The sequence below is a fragment of the Elephas maximus genome, chromosome 17, assembly GCF_024166365.1.
Source record: "Elephas maximus indicus isolate mEleMax1 chromosome 17, mEleMax1 primary haplotype, whole genome shotgun sequence".
Lineage (NCBI taxonomy): Eukaryota > Metazoa > Chordata > Mammalia > Proboscidea > Elephantidae > Elephas > Elephas maximus.
In genome coordinates this window covers 56,229,395-56,243,133 of record NC_064835.1, presented here as the reverse complement: position 1 = coordinate 56,243,133, position 13,739 = coordinate 56,229,395, and the positions used below count along the sequence as shown (strand labels likewise).

General features: G+C 39.7%; 1 protein-coding gene across 2 annotated transcripts; it reads right to left on the bottom strand.

Annotated features, from left to right (window-relative positions):
• Positions 1-1,876: 1,876 nt before the first annotated feature.
• REG3G (regenerating family member 3 gamma) lies at positions 1,877-4,067 on the bottom strand. 2 transcript variants are annotated; one of them, XM_049857037.1, is made up of 5 exons: positions 3,992-4,067; positions 3,316-3,434; positions 3,015-3,152; positions 2,230-2,356; positions 1,877-1,944 (listed from the first exon to the last, which is right to left on the bottom strand). In XM_049857037.1, the coding sequence occupies exons 1-5, from the start codon at positions 4,065-4,067 to the stop codon at positions 1,877-1,879; spliced, it is 528 nt and encodes a 175-aa protein (XP_049712994.1). The 2 variants fall into 2 exon arrangements, with proteins under 2 accessions (XP_049712994.1, XP_049712995.1); XM_049857038.1 differs by lacking the exon at positions 3,015-3,152.
• Positions 4,068-13,739: the final 9,672 nt, after the last annotated feature.

Here is a 13,739-nt window from a genome sequence, read left to right as displayed (position 1 = left end):
GGCAATGAGGTAGAAGGTCTTGGAATATCCAGATTAATACATATGAATAATACATGGATACACACAAAATACACATAAATGTACCCACTCCTTACTTATTGACATGGTGAGGTTCCAAAGACTAGGTCTTTATGTGAAAATTGGTGTTATGAGAAAATGGAGGACGACCACATCAGATCACAAAATATTATATGGGACACATTTGTCCCTCAGGTGAAAATGTTGGTGGGTGCTATATGTCCCCACCAGATGAAAGAGTTACTACCAGATGTACATTTTAGTGTGTAAAATAGTCTGATACATTTTTTACTATTGTTGTAAATGTGATGTCAGATAATGAGATAACCAGTAAGTGAGGAAGCAGTGGTTAAAGTGTCAGCTGCTAACAAAAATGTCAGCACTTTGCATCCACCAGCTGCTTCTTGGGAATCCTATGGGGCAGTTCTACTCTGTCCTATAGGGTCCCTTTAAGTTGGAATAGGCTGTATGGCATTGGGTTTTTTTTGGGGGGGGGGTTAATTATAATACAGATTCATAGTAAGTTTTATTTTTCCCTTCACTCAGACAAGGGAAGCCTCTTCAAAAAAATCATTTATTAAAATTTTTATTCAGTCAAATATATTAAGAGAAATCCTGCCAGACATTAAGATCATCTCAACTCCAATTCTGATTGAAGCCAGAACATATTTCAAAGCACAAGACACTGGATGTACTAGGTCCCTGTTCAAGGACCCTCTAGGTCCAGAGCAACACATACTGCAATGGACAGGTGCTGGTATCCAAATAGTTTGCTAATCAGCCATGGCAAGGTAAGTACAGAAAGTGAAAGACAGTAGAAAATTTTATCGCCATTTTATAGATTAATTTTATGTATGTTAAAGCTAATTTTAAAAATTGGGCTTGCCAACTCTTCAGACAGGGGTTGGACTGGACAATGGGTTGGAGAGGGATGCTGGTGAGGAGTGAGCTTCTTGGATCAGGTGGACACTTGAGACTATGTTGGTATCTCCTGCCTGGAGGGGAGATGAGAGGGTAGAGGGGCTTAGAAGCTGGTGAAACGGACATGTAAAGAGAGAGTGGAGGGAGGGAGTGGGCTGTGTCATTAGGCGGTGAGCAACTGGGAGTATGTAGCAAGGTGTATATAAGTTTTTGTGTGAGAGGCTGACTTGATTTGTAAACTTTCACTTAAAACACAATAGAATTTTTTAAAAAAAACTCAAAAAATTGGGCTTGTATTTTGATTACTTCTTTTATCCATTTCACTTTTGATTAATTCATTTTAATTATATTTTACTGACATTAGCTCATGATAGATAGACTGAACTTAAAAAAAAAAAAAAAAAACTTCATCCCTGATAAGTTTGAGAAGTACTGTTCCAGCACCATCAGAGTCCTCTAAGGTGGGCTGTGTCACACCGTCTGACCTGGGCTGGGGGGATGTATGTGCTGTACAGCATGTAGGAGAGTAATGTCTATCCACAACCTAAGCCCTCCATGTGCAGGGGCCACACCCTCATCACAAATATACTAGCAGGAATTTACATTTCATCATTTACCTGAGGACTGACAGAAATTGCACAAGGACAAAACCCACAGTGTTTGCTCCCCCACCCACTTTCTCCTCCTCGGGGTCTGACTATGAGACTGGAACACACAAGTACAGAATAAAATTTTATTATTCCTCTTTGAGGCCTCAGGCCATGGAACAGACAGAAGATCTTGAAAAGAGTGTTGAGAGGAGGTAAGAGAAAGGAGGCTCAGAATGAGGAGGTTAGCTTGAGGGCATACGGGAGAATATTCTCTTCCTGGGTGGGTCTGTACACTGGGTCTCAAGTCCATGATGATCAACCAGTTCTAGCTGCTAACTTCAGTCATCCTAGTTCTTGAACTTGCAGACATAGGGTAACCTCAGTTCACAGTTGTAATCTTTCCATTTCAGGAATCCTGGAAAGGCAAAGAGGTAAGGTGGATGGTATTGGTAGGGCCTGTGAACCCAATGAGGAGGTATCCCATATTTTGGTCTAGGATTCAAAGCCTCTTTTTAATCTTCCCTAGTGTCCCACTAAGGTAAAGAAAACACAAAGAAAGGAGAGATGAGAGAGGATGGTAGAAGAAAAACCAACATTGCCTTTTCCAACACTGAATTTTCCAACATGGACCTTTCCTGAATGTCAGGCAATAAGGGAATGGAGAGGGAGAGAAGAAGCAAGTTGCTCCACTGTTTCTTACCTGTGTTTCGGGACACGGTCCCACAGTAACCAGGGTTTGTGACAGTGGAGGGATTTCTCTCCCAGGCAAAGTAATTCATCAAGTCAGTGCTACTCCACTCCCATCCACCTGCATCGAGTTCAGAGCCCTATAAAATAAAGGAAGGAACCAAGTTAGGGGAATGGCCAATACAACTCCCGTTGTCAGATCCCCTTAGCTGAAATGCCTGATCCTCTCTCCAACATCAGGAAATTTGGTCTGTTCTTCCAGGTGTTGCCCCAGGGCTATTTCCTCTGGGAAGCTCTCCCTTAAATCTACACTCCTTTTGACAAATTCTAAACCCAAGGCCAATAGAACCACTCAAACTAGCATGTTACTGGCTAAACAACATTTGGTGATACATTTGTGATTAGCCTCTGAACCTCAAAGACAATGTCAGTTCTATAGAAGCAATATATATATATATACACATATACACTCACACACATATATCTACTTTATGTAGGCTCTCCTCAGCATGGTTTACTCAGACTCCTGACCTCATGGAACTAAATAACAAAGCCTCATGTGAGAACTGTGAGAAAAGTATAAAAGAGGCACAGAAGCTTTAGCTGTAGACCAGAACCTCCACAGTACTCAGCTCTCCAGCTGGCCTCAAGGCCCTCCTTTTCCCCCCAAATGTCCCCCAGGATCTCTGAGCTCCAGGGTTCCATCGACTACTTCCTGGGCAGGCACAAAGGACAAAGACTGAGGGTGGTGACAACAGCCATTTGAGAGCAAAGAAAAAGAAAAGAACGGAATCACACCAGTGTGGGGTCATGGAGCCCAATCCAGATGTTTGTGTAGGAGCTTGAAATGCTCTTCACCAGTGAACCCACGAAATATGCCTCAGGTGCACTGAGCACAGACACGAGGTGTCCTGAGGACCACTTCTGGCAGGCCATCTGTGTGGGGAATGAAGAGACAGAGAGGGGGTTGGGACCTCACTGGGTAGGTGCACATTCTCACCACCTAGGCACTCTGAAAAGTGGAGGCCTCCCTGCAACCCAATTCTGGTTTCCCACATACTTTCTCCTGTGATCCTCACGCCCACATCACACTACATACATCTGCATCCACCCAGGTTTTTGGCGTCGTAAACAAGGCATAGCAGTAGGAGCCATAAGCTTTGGAGCCTCTAGGACAGCTGATCCGTGCAGAGCGATCCTCCTTTGAGGTGTCTTCACCTGTGGTGGGAAGAAAATAGAGGAACATGGTGAGATGAAGAGTGGTGATTGGGAAGGAGCAGGTGGAGAGGCTACATTGAAGGAATGTCTGTGGGGCCAGTGCCTAGGGAGTGATGCCACACTCCTCACCACTTCTCACCTTTGCCAACTCTTTCAGAATTTCCTGATCTTGAAGCAGTCACTCTAAATGGCAGACCATCGCCCTTCTTTTTACCCTTCCCCCTTCTTCAATGGTCAGATCTTCCTGGATGACTGTCCCTATACTGGGGTCTCTCTATAATGCATCATTGACTCTTCATACTTTATCTCTTCAGCCTCCCAACACTAATTAGACTCCATGGACAAAATGAGAAGTCATCTATTCCACTGTTATTGAACCACTCTGATGACTCCCACAACTAGTTAACTGGAGGATTTAGCAATGATGGGGGAGTTGCAGACCATTTGATTATGTAGTAATATACGTCACAATTACATGTGTTACACAGGTGGTTTTCTCCTCTTCTTGTCCCTGAGCATTCACAAGGAAGTCAGTGTTAAAGGCAGAGAAATCTCACCTTGGACTTGGGATAGGAGCAACAGACAGGAGAGCAGCATCCAGGACGTGCTGGAGAGTGCCATGGGACACAGCATTGTGTCTGTGTGTGGAGAAGACAATCAGAGATCACTAAGGGAATGGTGATCAGAGAGGGAGTACATGGAGAGATCTCCCCTGCCCTATCTCTTGTCTTTTCCTTTGAACCCCTAGAAATAAACTGACCTTGGTGACATCCACTCTTTTCTATAGTTCTGGAGAGAACTGAGGAACTTGTATCCCTAATCCCCCAAGCCATCCCTTTACTGAATCTGAACTTCTATGTTCTTCGAGGACTGGGGTCCTCCTATACCTTCCCCCATAATGTGCGAGGGAAAACCCCTGTTGTGGGTCTCATCTTCCTGCAGCTCTCACTTACCTGTCTTGCAGAGGTCTGGAATGGTTTGTCAGGAGTGGAAAGCCTGGGCTTCTATATGAGGACCTGAGGGAGGGGCACTGAAATCAATACCAGGAATGTGTAGGTGGTCCAAGGGTCATGGGGAAGGACTTGGCATGGTTTCAAGGAGATTCCTGCAGTGGGGAGGAGATTCTTCCCAGTAAAGGCTGGGAATTGCACAAATATTACTTCTTTCCTGTCATCAGTCCAGCACTTTTCCCAAGAACAAATGGAGTTTGACCTTTCCCCAATCTCTTCCTTGTCAGGGGCCTGTGGCACAAAATGCGATATTAAATTTTTAAGTGTAATATCCAAAGGAATAGTTCTTCTAACTGATCTCTCAAGAAGTCACTTTCTCAATTTCTTTCTACCTTGTGTACCTTATGTATAAGATTAAATAAATTATGGATAGTAAGTTGGTATAGGAATTATAAGCAGCACAAATAGTTGAAGGCCTGAAGAACTGAAATTAGAATTAGGAGAGATGGCTCAGTATTGTTGTTTAAACATTAGCAGCAAGATTCCAAAAAAATTCAGAGTGATCTCACAAGTCAATAGATGAGCCAGGATCTTAAGGAAAATCAGATGAATAACCTTGTCTTCCCAGTCTTCTGGGAGTTATCAGTTGCCAACAAGTCGATTTCAGCTCATGCCAACCCCATATGAGTCAGAGTAGAAATGTACTCCACAGGGTTTTTAATGGCTGATCTTTCTGAAGTAGATGGCCAGTCATTTCTTTCAAGATACCCCTGGATGGGCTTGAACCTCCAGCCTTTCCGTTAGCGGTTGAGTACTTTAATGGTTTGTACCACTCAAGGACTCCTTCTGAGAGTAGTGTATCACTAAAGAACAATGCTAATGTGATAGAATGAGAAGTAATGACTCTCGCCCTTTTATTATTATAAGCTAGGATCAGTGCAGGGGATGGAGAGCAATGTGTAAGGAGGGCTATATTTAAATAATGCAGAGTAGAAGGAAGAATGAGTAAGGGTGAAAGAAGCAACAGAACAGATGTTGGATGAGAACATGGACATGATGAGAGTAGATACATGCTCACCACTCCATGGCTGCCTACAAATTTCCTTGCAAGACTTTCATTTGGCTGCAGATTAAAAATCATTTCCATTATATTGGTAGTGAGAGGGTGGTTAGCATCTTACGCGGACACTGAGAAAAGTTCCTTCAGTCAGGCTTACTTCTAAGTTGGCAGTTTTGCACCTCAGAGAAACCTACCATGTGCTATTACAGTTAAGTAGAGAATTTCTTTGTACTTTGGCTATCTATGTTGAAATATTTAGGAGTGAAGTGTTATGATGTTTGCAACTTAATTTTATATTAATCAAGAAAAAGTGTGTGTGTGTGTGTGTGAGTGTGCATGTAGTAAGACAGACACAGAGAGAGAAACAGAGAAACCCAGAGAGAAAGAAATAAAGCAAAAATTAGAAAGTGATAACAGTTATTGAATATTAAGTGGAAGGTGTCAGGGTGATTGTTCCTCATACTATTCTTTCAATTTTTCTGTATGTTTAAAATTTTCCTAACAGAAAATTACAGTTTAACTTACATGCCCCCTGTCAATGGTAACACATATGTCCTTTTCTCAACATAGCAAAATAGCATAGTAGAGAAATATTTATTGTGTCAAATAATGCATACATACATGAAAGAAATTTTACAAATCCAAATAAAATATTACAGTTTTATAAATAAACACTAAATATCTGAAGTGATGTGTGACTATGTAAATAAACAAATAAAAACAAAACAATTCAGTGATATGTATTCTGAGTCTAAACAGAACAAATTATGTTTTCAGAGTTAAAAAGAATGGACAAGTCATCAGACCCCACCTTTCAAAGCAGAGTTTTACTATTTTGAAGGTGGCAATCTTGCCTGGGTGCTTCATTCATCTGTAAGGTGGTCTTCACCTGGCCCAGTCAAAGAAGAGCCCAGGATCTGCACAGATTAAAGCAAAATTACAGATGGGTCCTCCATCTAAACTTAGCAGTTCAAATCCATCTGACAGTTCCACAGGAGAAAGGCCTGGCAAAATGCTAGTGTAAAGAGTACAGCCAAGAAAACCCTATGGAGCAGTTCTACTCTGTAACGCATTGGATTACCATGAGTCAGGGGCTGAGTAGATCGCAACTCACAACAGCAACAACTTCACCACTTCACTTATCCTCTTCATCCTGTGCTTGGCTTGCTCCACTCTGGAACGTGGAGTGCCTCAGGAGAATTAACAAATCTAAGCGCAGCTATACTCAGGCTCACCCATAAGAATTTATAGAAACTTAGTTTTGTGCAGATTTATTTTTAATTGAAATAATGAAACGTATATAATCAACCTTAAAATTATAATATCTCTAATTTCAATGGAAGAGTTTGTTTCCCATGACCACTCATTAGCCTCGTTAAAGTTTAGTCATTTTTCTTTTGTTTATAATTTCTCTTCCTATCAATTCTTACTACGCAAAAACAGAGAGCTGAAATTAAGTTCAAATAGTGTATTGATAAAGGTTCCTTACAATTCACTGCTTGGTTGTGAGAGAGGAGCCCTTACTCTTTGAGTAATCAAAGTTAATTTTTAAGAAGTTTTCTTTGGCAAAAGATAAGACGTCCAGCTTGCACTTTTTATTCTTATTATCTTCGCAATCCAATAATATTTGCAGACAAGCTTTCAAGAAGTAATACAGGGGGAAATGATGACTTTGCAAGAGTCCAGTATAATTATTCTCAGGGTGGCAAAATGTGTATAGTTACTGAGAAAAGGTTCAACTAGTCCCTAAGTCAAAAATAGCTTTGACACTTACCAGAGATTTACCAATAAAGCACACCTCTCTGAGATATATTAATCAGATGTCCAGGATGCCACTTCAGTCCTTTCATCTTATCTCAAGCTTGTAGAAAGAGATGGTAAAGGCTAAAGTGAGTTCATGTGTCCCTTGTCAAACAAGGCAGGGTGGCTAACCCGCAAAGTCTCTGAGGCCGATAAAGGAATTGTCAAAGTGTTAGAAAGCTGATCCCACAGTTTCTGTAATTTGGTCAGACATTTATGGAAGCAATGAACAGTAAATGTCTTATGGCATGTATGGTTATTGGGGCAATAAAGTTTTTCTTTATCAGAAAACTGTTAATTTTTAGTTGGCTTCAGTTTCTCTCTTTGATCTTGGATCAGTTTCCTGTGGCCTATCATGTTAGTTATTCTAGCTATTGTGTATTTTACAAAGGTCATTGCTTGTTATTTTATTTTTCCTTTAGGAAAAACTAGTCATAACTCAAAGTATTCTTCATCTGGGAAGAAAATTTAGATCATGTTTCCCTCTGACTAGCATCAATTATATCAAAACGTTGTTGGCAAAGAAATTGAAGTTGTCACAGATTTCATTGTGCTTGAGTAAAACAATCAATGTCTGTGGGAGCAGCAGCCAAGAAATCAAACAGGATATTACGTTGGGAAAATTTGCTGCAAAAGACCTCTTTAAAGTGTTGAAAAGCAAAGACGTCACTTTCGTGACTAAGGTGTGCTTCACCCAAACCAAGGCCATGTCAATCTCCTCACATGCATGTGAAAACTGGACAATGAAAAAGGAGGATTGAAGGAGAATTGACACATTTGAATTGCGGTGTTGGTGAAGAATATTGAATATTCTGTGACCTGCCAGAAGAAGAAACAAATCAGACTTGGAAGGAGTATAGCCAGAATGCTCCTTAGAAGAGAGATCAAGCCTTCTTGCTTACTTTGAACATGTCATCACAGGGGATCAATCACTAGAAAAGTGGAGGTAAAGTGGAGGGTTAGCAAAAATGAGAGAAACCTTCCATGAGATGGAATGATATGGTGGCTGTAACAATGGATTCAAACATACCAATGATTTTGACAATGGCACAGGACCAGGCAATGTATTGTCATATTATACACAAGGTCACCATGAGTGAGAGCTGATTCAAAGGCAACTAACAACAATAACAAATCGTATTTTAAGTAACATCCTGCAACTTGTTTCTTGTTCAACCTTAAGTTTGGAAATCTGTCTAGATTGAGATAAATAGATAAATAGGTCTTACATATTGATATGTAGTATTTTATCATATAAATATTCTACAACTATAGAGGAATGTATTCATTCCTCAACTGGTGGGAATTTACCACATTTTATTCATTTTAAGATGTGTCATTTTTTAGAGTTTAGAGTTTCTGAATCTGGATACAGTGCTGATAAAGACAAACATAGCCTCCACTTTCAACTGTGCAGGACAAGGGCAAGCAAATTCTTTCTCAGGCCAGATAATAAAAAGTTTAGGATCCATGGGCCATACGCTGTCTTCATTTCTGCCAGGGTAGCATGAAACCAGCCATTGCCAACAAGTAAATGAGTGGGCATGCCTGTGTTCTAATTAAATATTACTTACGGATACTGAAATTCTAAATTCATGTAATTTTCATGTGTCATAAAATATTATTCTTCTTTAGATTGTTTTCCAACCGTTTAAAAACCTGAAGACTATTCTTAGCTCACAGGCCATATAAAAACAAGCAGTGGGCCAGATTTGCCCAGCTGACTACATTTTACTGACAACTAATGTAGAAACTGAGAAACAAATTAATAAACAAATCACACAATTATTTAATCACAATATAGTAAGAGCTCTGAAGGACAGGTAGAAGAACTTTAAGAGCATAAAACAGAAGGCACCTGCCCTGGTCTTAGGGGATAGACACAAGTTGGTCTGATTCCAAGAAGACTGACTTTGATCGTTTTTGTTCTGTTTGGAACTGAGAAATAGCTGTTTAGTGAATGCACCCAGACTAACCAACTGTGAGCTTTATATTCACTAAGCAAAAAAAAAAAACTCAGAAAAACACGTTCATCTTAAATGTACTTTCTTTGAGTCAGAGCATGCTCATTCTCTAATATTTTCAGAAGACCCGTTGTGAGCAAGGAAGCTCAAAAATATACAAGTTTACTTTCTTCGTATTAATGTGCTTTGTCTCTCTATGGCAGCTACTCAGGGGGAGATAGAAAATTGTACCTGGAACAAGGGATCTCATCAGAGTGAGGCCCAGGCATCTGGCCAAAGGTCCAAAGAGCAGAGTCAGATGCACACCTACAATGTGAGCAAATATCATCTAGCTTCAAGACTTTTTACTGAATAAACCCTAATATGTTGTTCCTAGAAGTAATTAGTGAATATGCTTCCTCTGCTACCCCATCCACCTAGCTGCAGACTTTATGAATATGCAGATTGTTGTTGTTGTTAGGTGCTAGCAAGTCAGTTCTGACTCATAGTGATCCTATGTACAGCAAAACAAAACACTGCCCGGTCCTATGCCATCCTCACAATCATTGCTATGTTGAGACCTTTGTTGCAGCCACTGTGTCAATTCATCTCATTCAGGGTCTTCCTCTTTTTTGCTGACCCTCTACTTTACCAGGCATGATTTTCTTCTCTGGAGACAAGTCCTTCCTGATAACATGTCCAAAGTTCATGAGATGAAGTCTCACCGTCCTCACTTCTAGGGAACATTCTGGCCGCACTTCTTCCAAGACTGATTTGTTTGTCCTGGCAGCCTACGACATAGTCAATATTCTTCCTCAACACTGTAGTTCAAAGGCATCAATTTTTCAGTCTTCCTTATTCATTGTCAAGCTTTCACAGACATATGAGGGGATTGAAAATACCATGGCTTGGGTCAGGCGTACCTTAGTCCTCAAAGTGATATCTTTGCTTTTAAGATTTAAAGAGGTCTTTTGCAGCAGATTTGTCCAACACAATGCAGCATTTGATTTCTTGACTGCTGCCTCCATGAGCGTTGTTTGTGGATCTAAGCAAAATGAAATCCTTGAAAACTTCAATCTTTTTTCTGTTTCTCATGATGTTGCTTATTGGTCTAATTGTGAGAATTTTGGGTATTTTTTTTTTTTTTTTATGGTGAGGTGTAATCCATACTGAAGGCTATGGTCTTTGGTCTTCATCAGTAAGTGCTTCAAGTCCTCTTCACTTTCAGCAAGCAAAGTTGTGCCATCTGCATAACGCAGGTTGTTAATGAGTCTCCCTCCAATCATGATGCGTTCTTCTTCAAATAGTCCTGCTTTTCAGATTACTTGCTCAGCATACAGATTGAATAAGGACGATGAAAGGATACAACTGTGACACATACCTTTCTTTATTTTAAACCATGTACTACCACCTTGTTCTGTTCAAACAACTGCATTTTGGCTTATGTGCAAGTTCTGCTGGAGCCCAATTAAGTGTTGGAGAATTCCCATTCTTCTCGATATTATCCATAATTTGTTATGATCCATACAGCTGAATGCCTTTGCTTAGTCAATAAAACACAGGTAAATATTTTTTGGGCAAAAAGGGCTAATAACCTTAATATGTAACAATTTTCTATAAATTGATTTTAAAAATTAACAATTCAACAGAAAAACAAAATTGCAGCGAATATAAACAGACTGTTCACAGTAAAGGAAATACAATTACCTTTTGAAATACAAAAACATAATCAAACAATTATAAATACGCTCATGCATAATTTAAAAAATTGCAAATTAAAACTATACTGAATCTATTAGAATGGTAAAAATCAAGAAGTTTGATTACAAACTATGTGAACAGGACTGTGGGGAAGTAGAATCCCCATAACTGCCTGGAGGGTGGATAATTTAGTGTGACACCTATTGAAGATTGGGTTTATATCATCCAAATGATAATATAAATAAGAGAAATCAAAAAGTATCCTTTCAACAGCTGGCTGGCTCAGCCTGCAGGGTCTGCCACCGCACTCCCTCCATGACACCTTCCTCCCTTCCCTCCATCCAGCAAAAAAGCACATGGAGGTACAGGGCCTTCTACATTGTCCACATACAAAGCTAATGGCATTATGAATGTATAAGTAATTCACCAGATTTCTGTCCCCAAGTCAAAGCCTAATAAAGGCTAATTCCCCACCTCTCCAACCACAGTCATAAGTCTGGCTTCTTCCACACAAGGGGACCACCATAATTGATGGCTACATTTCAATGACAAAATAGTCAATATACTGGGCAAACTTGTCTACACATTTCTTGTAAGCCACGTCTGCAATTTATGAACCTTCTAATTTATCATTGCTCCAGGAATTTATTGATTTTTTTTTAAAAAAACCAGTAGCCGGTATCTGCCATTGCTGGTGCCAAATGGAGTTGATTTTAAGCAACACAATCATTTCAGTCTTTATGTATGTAAGTAATCTGCAATTTTTATTATTTCACCCCACTTTCTGAAACCTCCCAGTCCTGAGAGAATCTGTGATTTATGGCCTTCATATTGAAGGAACAAATCAGCATTTCTTCAAAACAGGAGCTCTGTTGAACATTATAGTTGGCAGAATTCTGCAGATGTCCCTCAAGATTCCTCTCCCCTGGCTATTCAATCAAACACTAATCTAGGTACTGATGTAAAGGGACATTGCAGTGTAATTAAGGCTACTAATCAGCTGACTTTAATGGGGAGAGTATTCTTGATTACCAAGCTGAGCATAATCTAATCACATGAGCACTTAAAAGCAGAAGAGGATGACAAAAAAACCAGTTGAGTTGTGACAGAAGCAGAAGGGCAGAGAGATGAGGCAGAAGTGGAGGTCACAGAGATTCTAATAAGGAGAAGGATTCACCCTGCCATTGCTGGCCTTGAAGATGAAGGAAGGGGTCCATGAACAAATTCTTTAAAAGGAAGTAACTAGATCTAGCCCACACTAACAGGGAGCAGATTACACAAAAGCATGAATACCAGAGGTTGGGGCTTACTGAGGGCCATCTTTGAAAGCAATCTTCTATGTGTCCTTTAGATCTCAATTATTTTGGGACTTTCCCAAATGGATACCATAAAAACCTTCTCCTTTTCCTCAATATGAAAAATAATAGGAATGATGCATTGAATTTGCATTCTCCAGATTTTAATTCACCCCAAAAAATTATTAGAACATTTTTTCTTTACAAAACCCAGGTATAAAATAAAAGTTTGCCAACTTAAAAAAATATATTTTATGAAAAAACTTCAATGAAGGAGGTAGAATCTACAATGAGTAAAGTCGGTAAAACTGAAGGCCAAAGAAATTGTACATAACACTGTGTTTAGTTAAGTTGTTAAAGTTGCTTCTACAGGGTACGGATTAAAAGATCTAATACTTCTGTACATGTATACTGAAAATGACCAATTAAGTAAATGGATGGCAGATGGTAGGAATTTGGTTTCTCACTGCAGAAGTAGGAGGTTAGAGAAGAAAGTGGTAATGCATTAGAGTTGGAAACATCAGTATGAACTCATATTTAATGTAATAGAGGTAGGGCTGGTTACATATATAAATTTTCATATATGGGTTAGTATACTTGCATATATCTCTTAGGTCTATCAGCTAAGAGAGCTAGAAGCAACAAAAACCTAGAAGCAGTGATCTAGAGTCCATATCATGGTTTCTAATACCATTCTCCAATAAAAAGATCCAAGGCTCCCTGGAGAAATGACTGTTTCTAGGGCTAGGTAAGAAAATACACAAGATGAGACTGGGGCTTCTTATAGTGCCACAAAGTAATCAACCGACCAAAAAGATGATAAAACAAAATCAAACAAAAACATCGTGATGGTTAATTTTATGTGTCTACTTAGTTATGCTAAGTTGTTTGGTCAAGCACTAGTCTAAATGTTGCTATAAAAGTATTTTGTTGATGTGACTAACATTTACGATCAGTTGACTTTAAGTAAGGGAGATTACCTTTGATAACATGGTGGGCCTCATTCAATCAGTTGAAAGCCTTGAGAGCAATAACTAAGATTTCCTATTGAGAAGGGATTCTGTCTGAACATGGATATCTTGCCAGGCTTTCCAGTCAATCTGCCACCTGGACTATAGATTTTGGACTCAAGGCTACCAAAATTTCCAGACTGCCAACTGACCTATAAATGTTGTACTTGCCAACCTACAGATCTACATAACCCAATTCCTTAAAACCTCTATCTTTCTCCGTACATACATATATGGAGTTATTAGTGTATATATACAGTTATAACAGTCTCTGTATTATTATTATTGATCTTGTGGTGGTGGTGGTGATGGTTGTTAGGTGCCATCAAGTTGACTCTGACTCATAATGACCCTATGTACAACAGAACAAAACACTGTCCAGCCTTGTGCCATCCTCACAATCGTTGATATGCTTGAGCCCATTGTTGTAGCCACTGTGTCAGTCCAATTTGTTGAGGTTTTTCCTCTTTTGCACGGAAACTCCACTTTGCCAAGCATGATGTCCTTCTCCAGGGACTGATCCCTTCCAAAGTACGTGAGATGTAG

What these genes read in the sequence shown, in the direction of transcription:
- REG3G (XM_049857037.1), bottom strand. Translation starts at nt 4,067, where the DNA reads ATGCTGTGTCCCATGGCACTCTCCAGCACGTCCTGGATGCTGCTCTCC. An exon ending in GCTCCTATCCCAAGTCCAAG is followed by an intron (nt 3,435 to 3,991) that starts GTGAGATTTCTC and finishes TTCCCACCACAG; the next exon opens with GTGAAGACACCTCAAAGGAG. An exon ending in GACCGTGTCCCGAAACACAG is followed by an intron (nt 1,945 to 2,229) that starts GTAAGAAACAGT and finishes TTGCCTTTCCAG; the next exon opens with GATTCCTGAAATGGAAAGAT.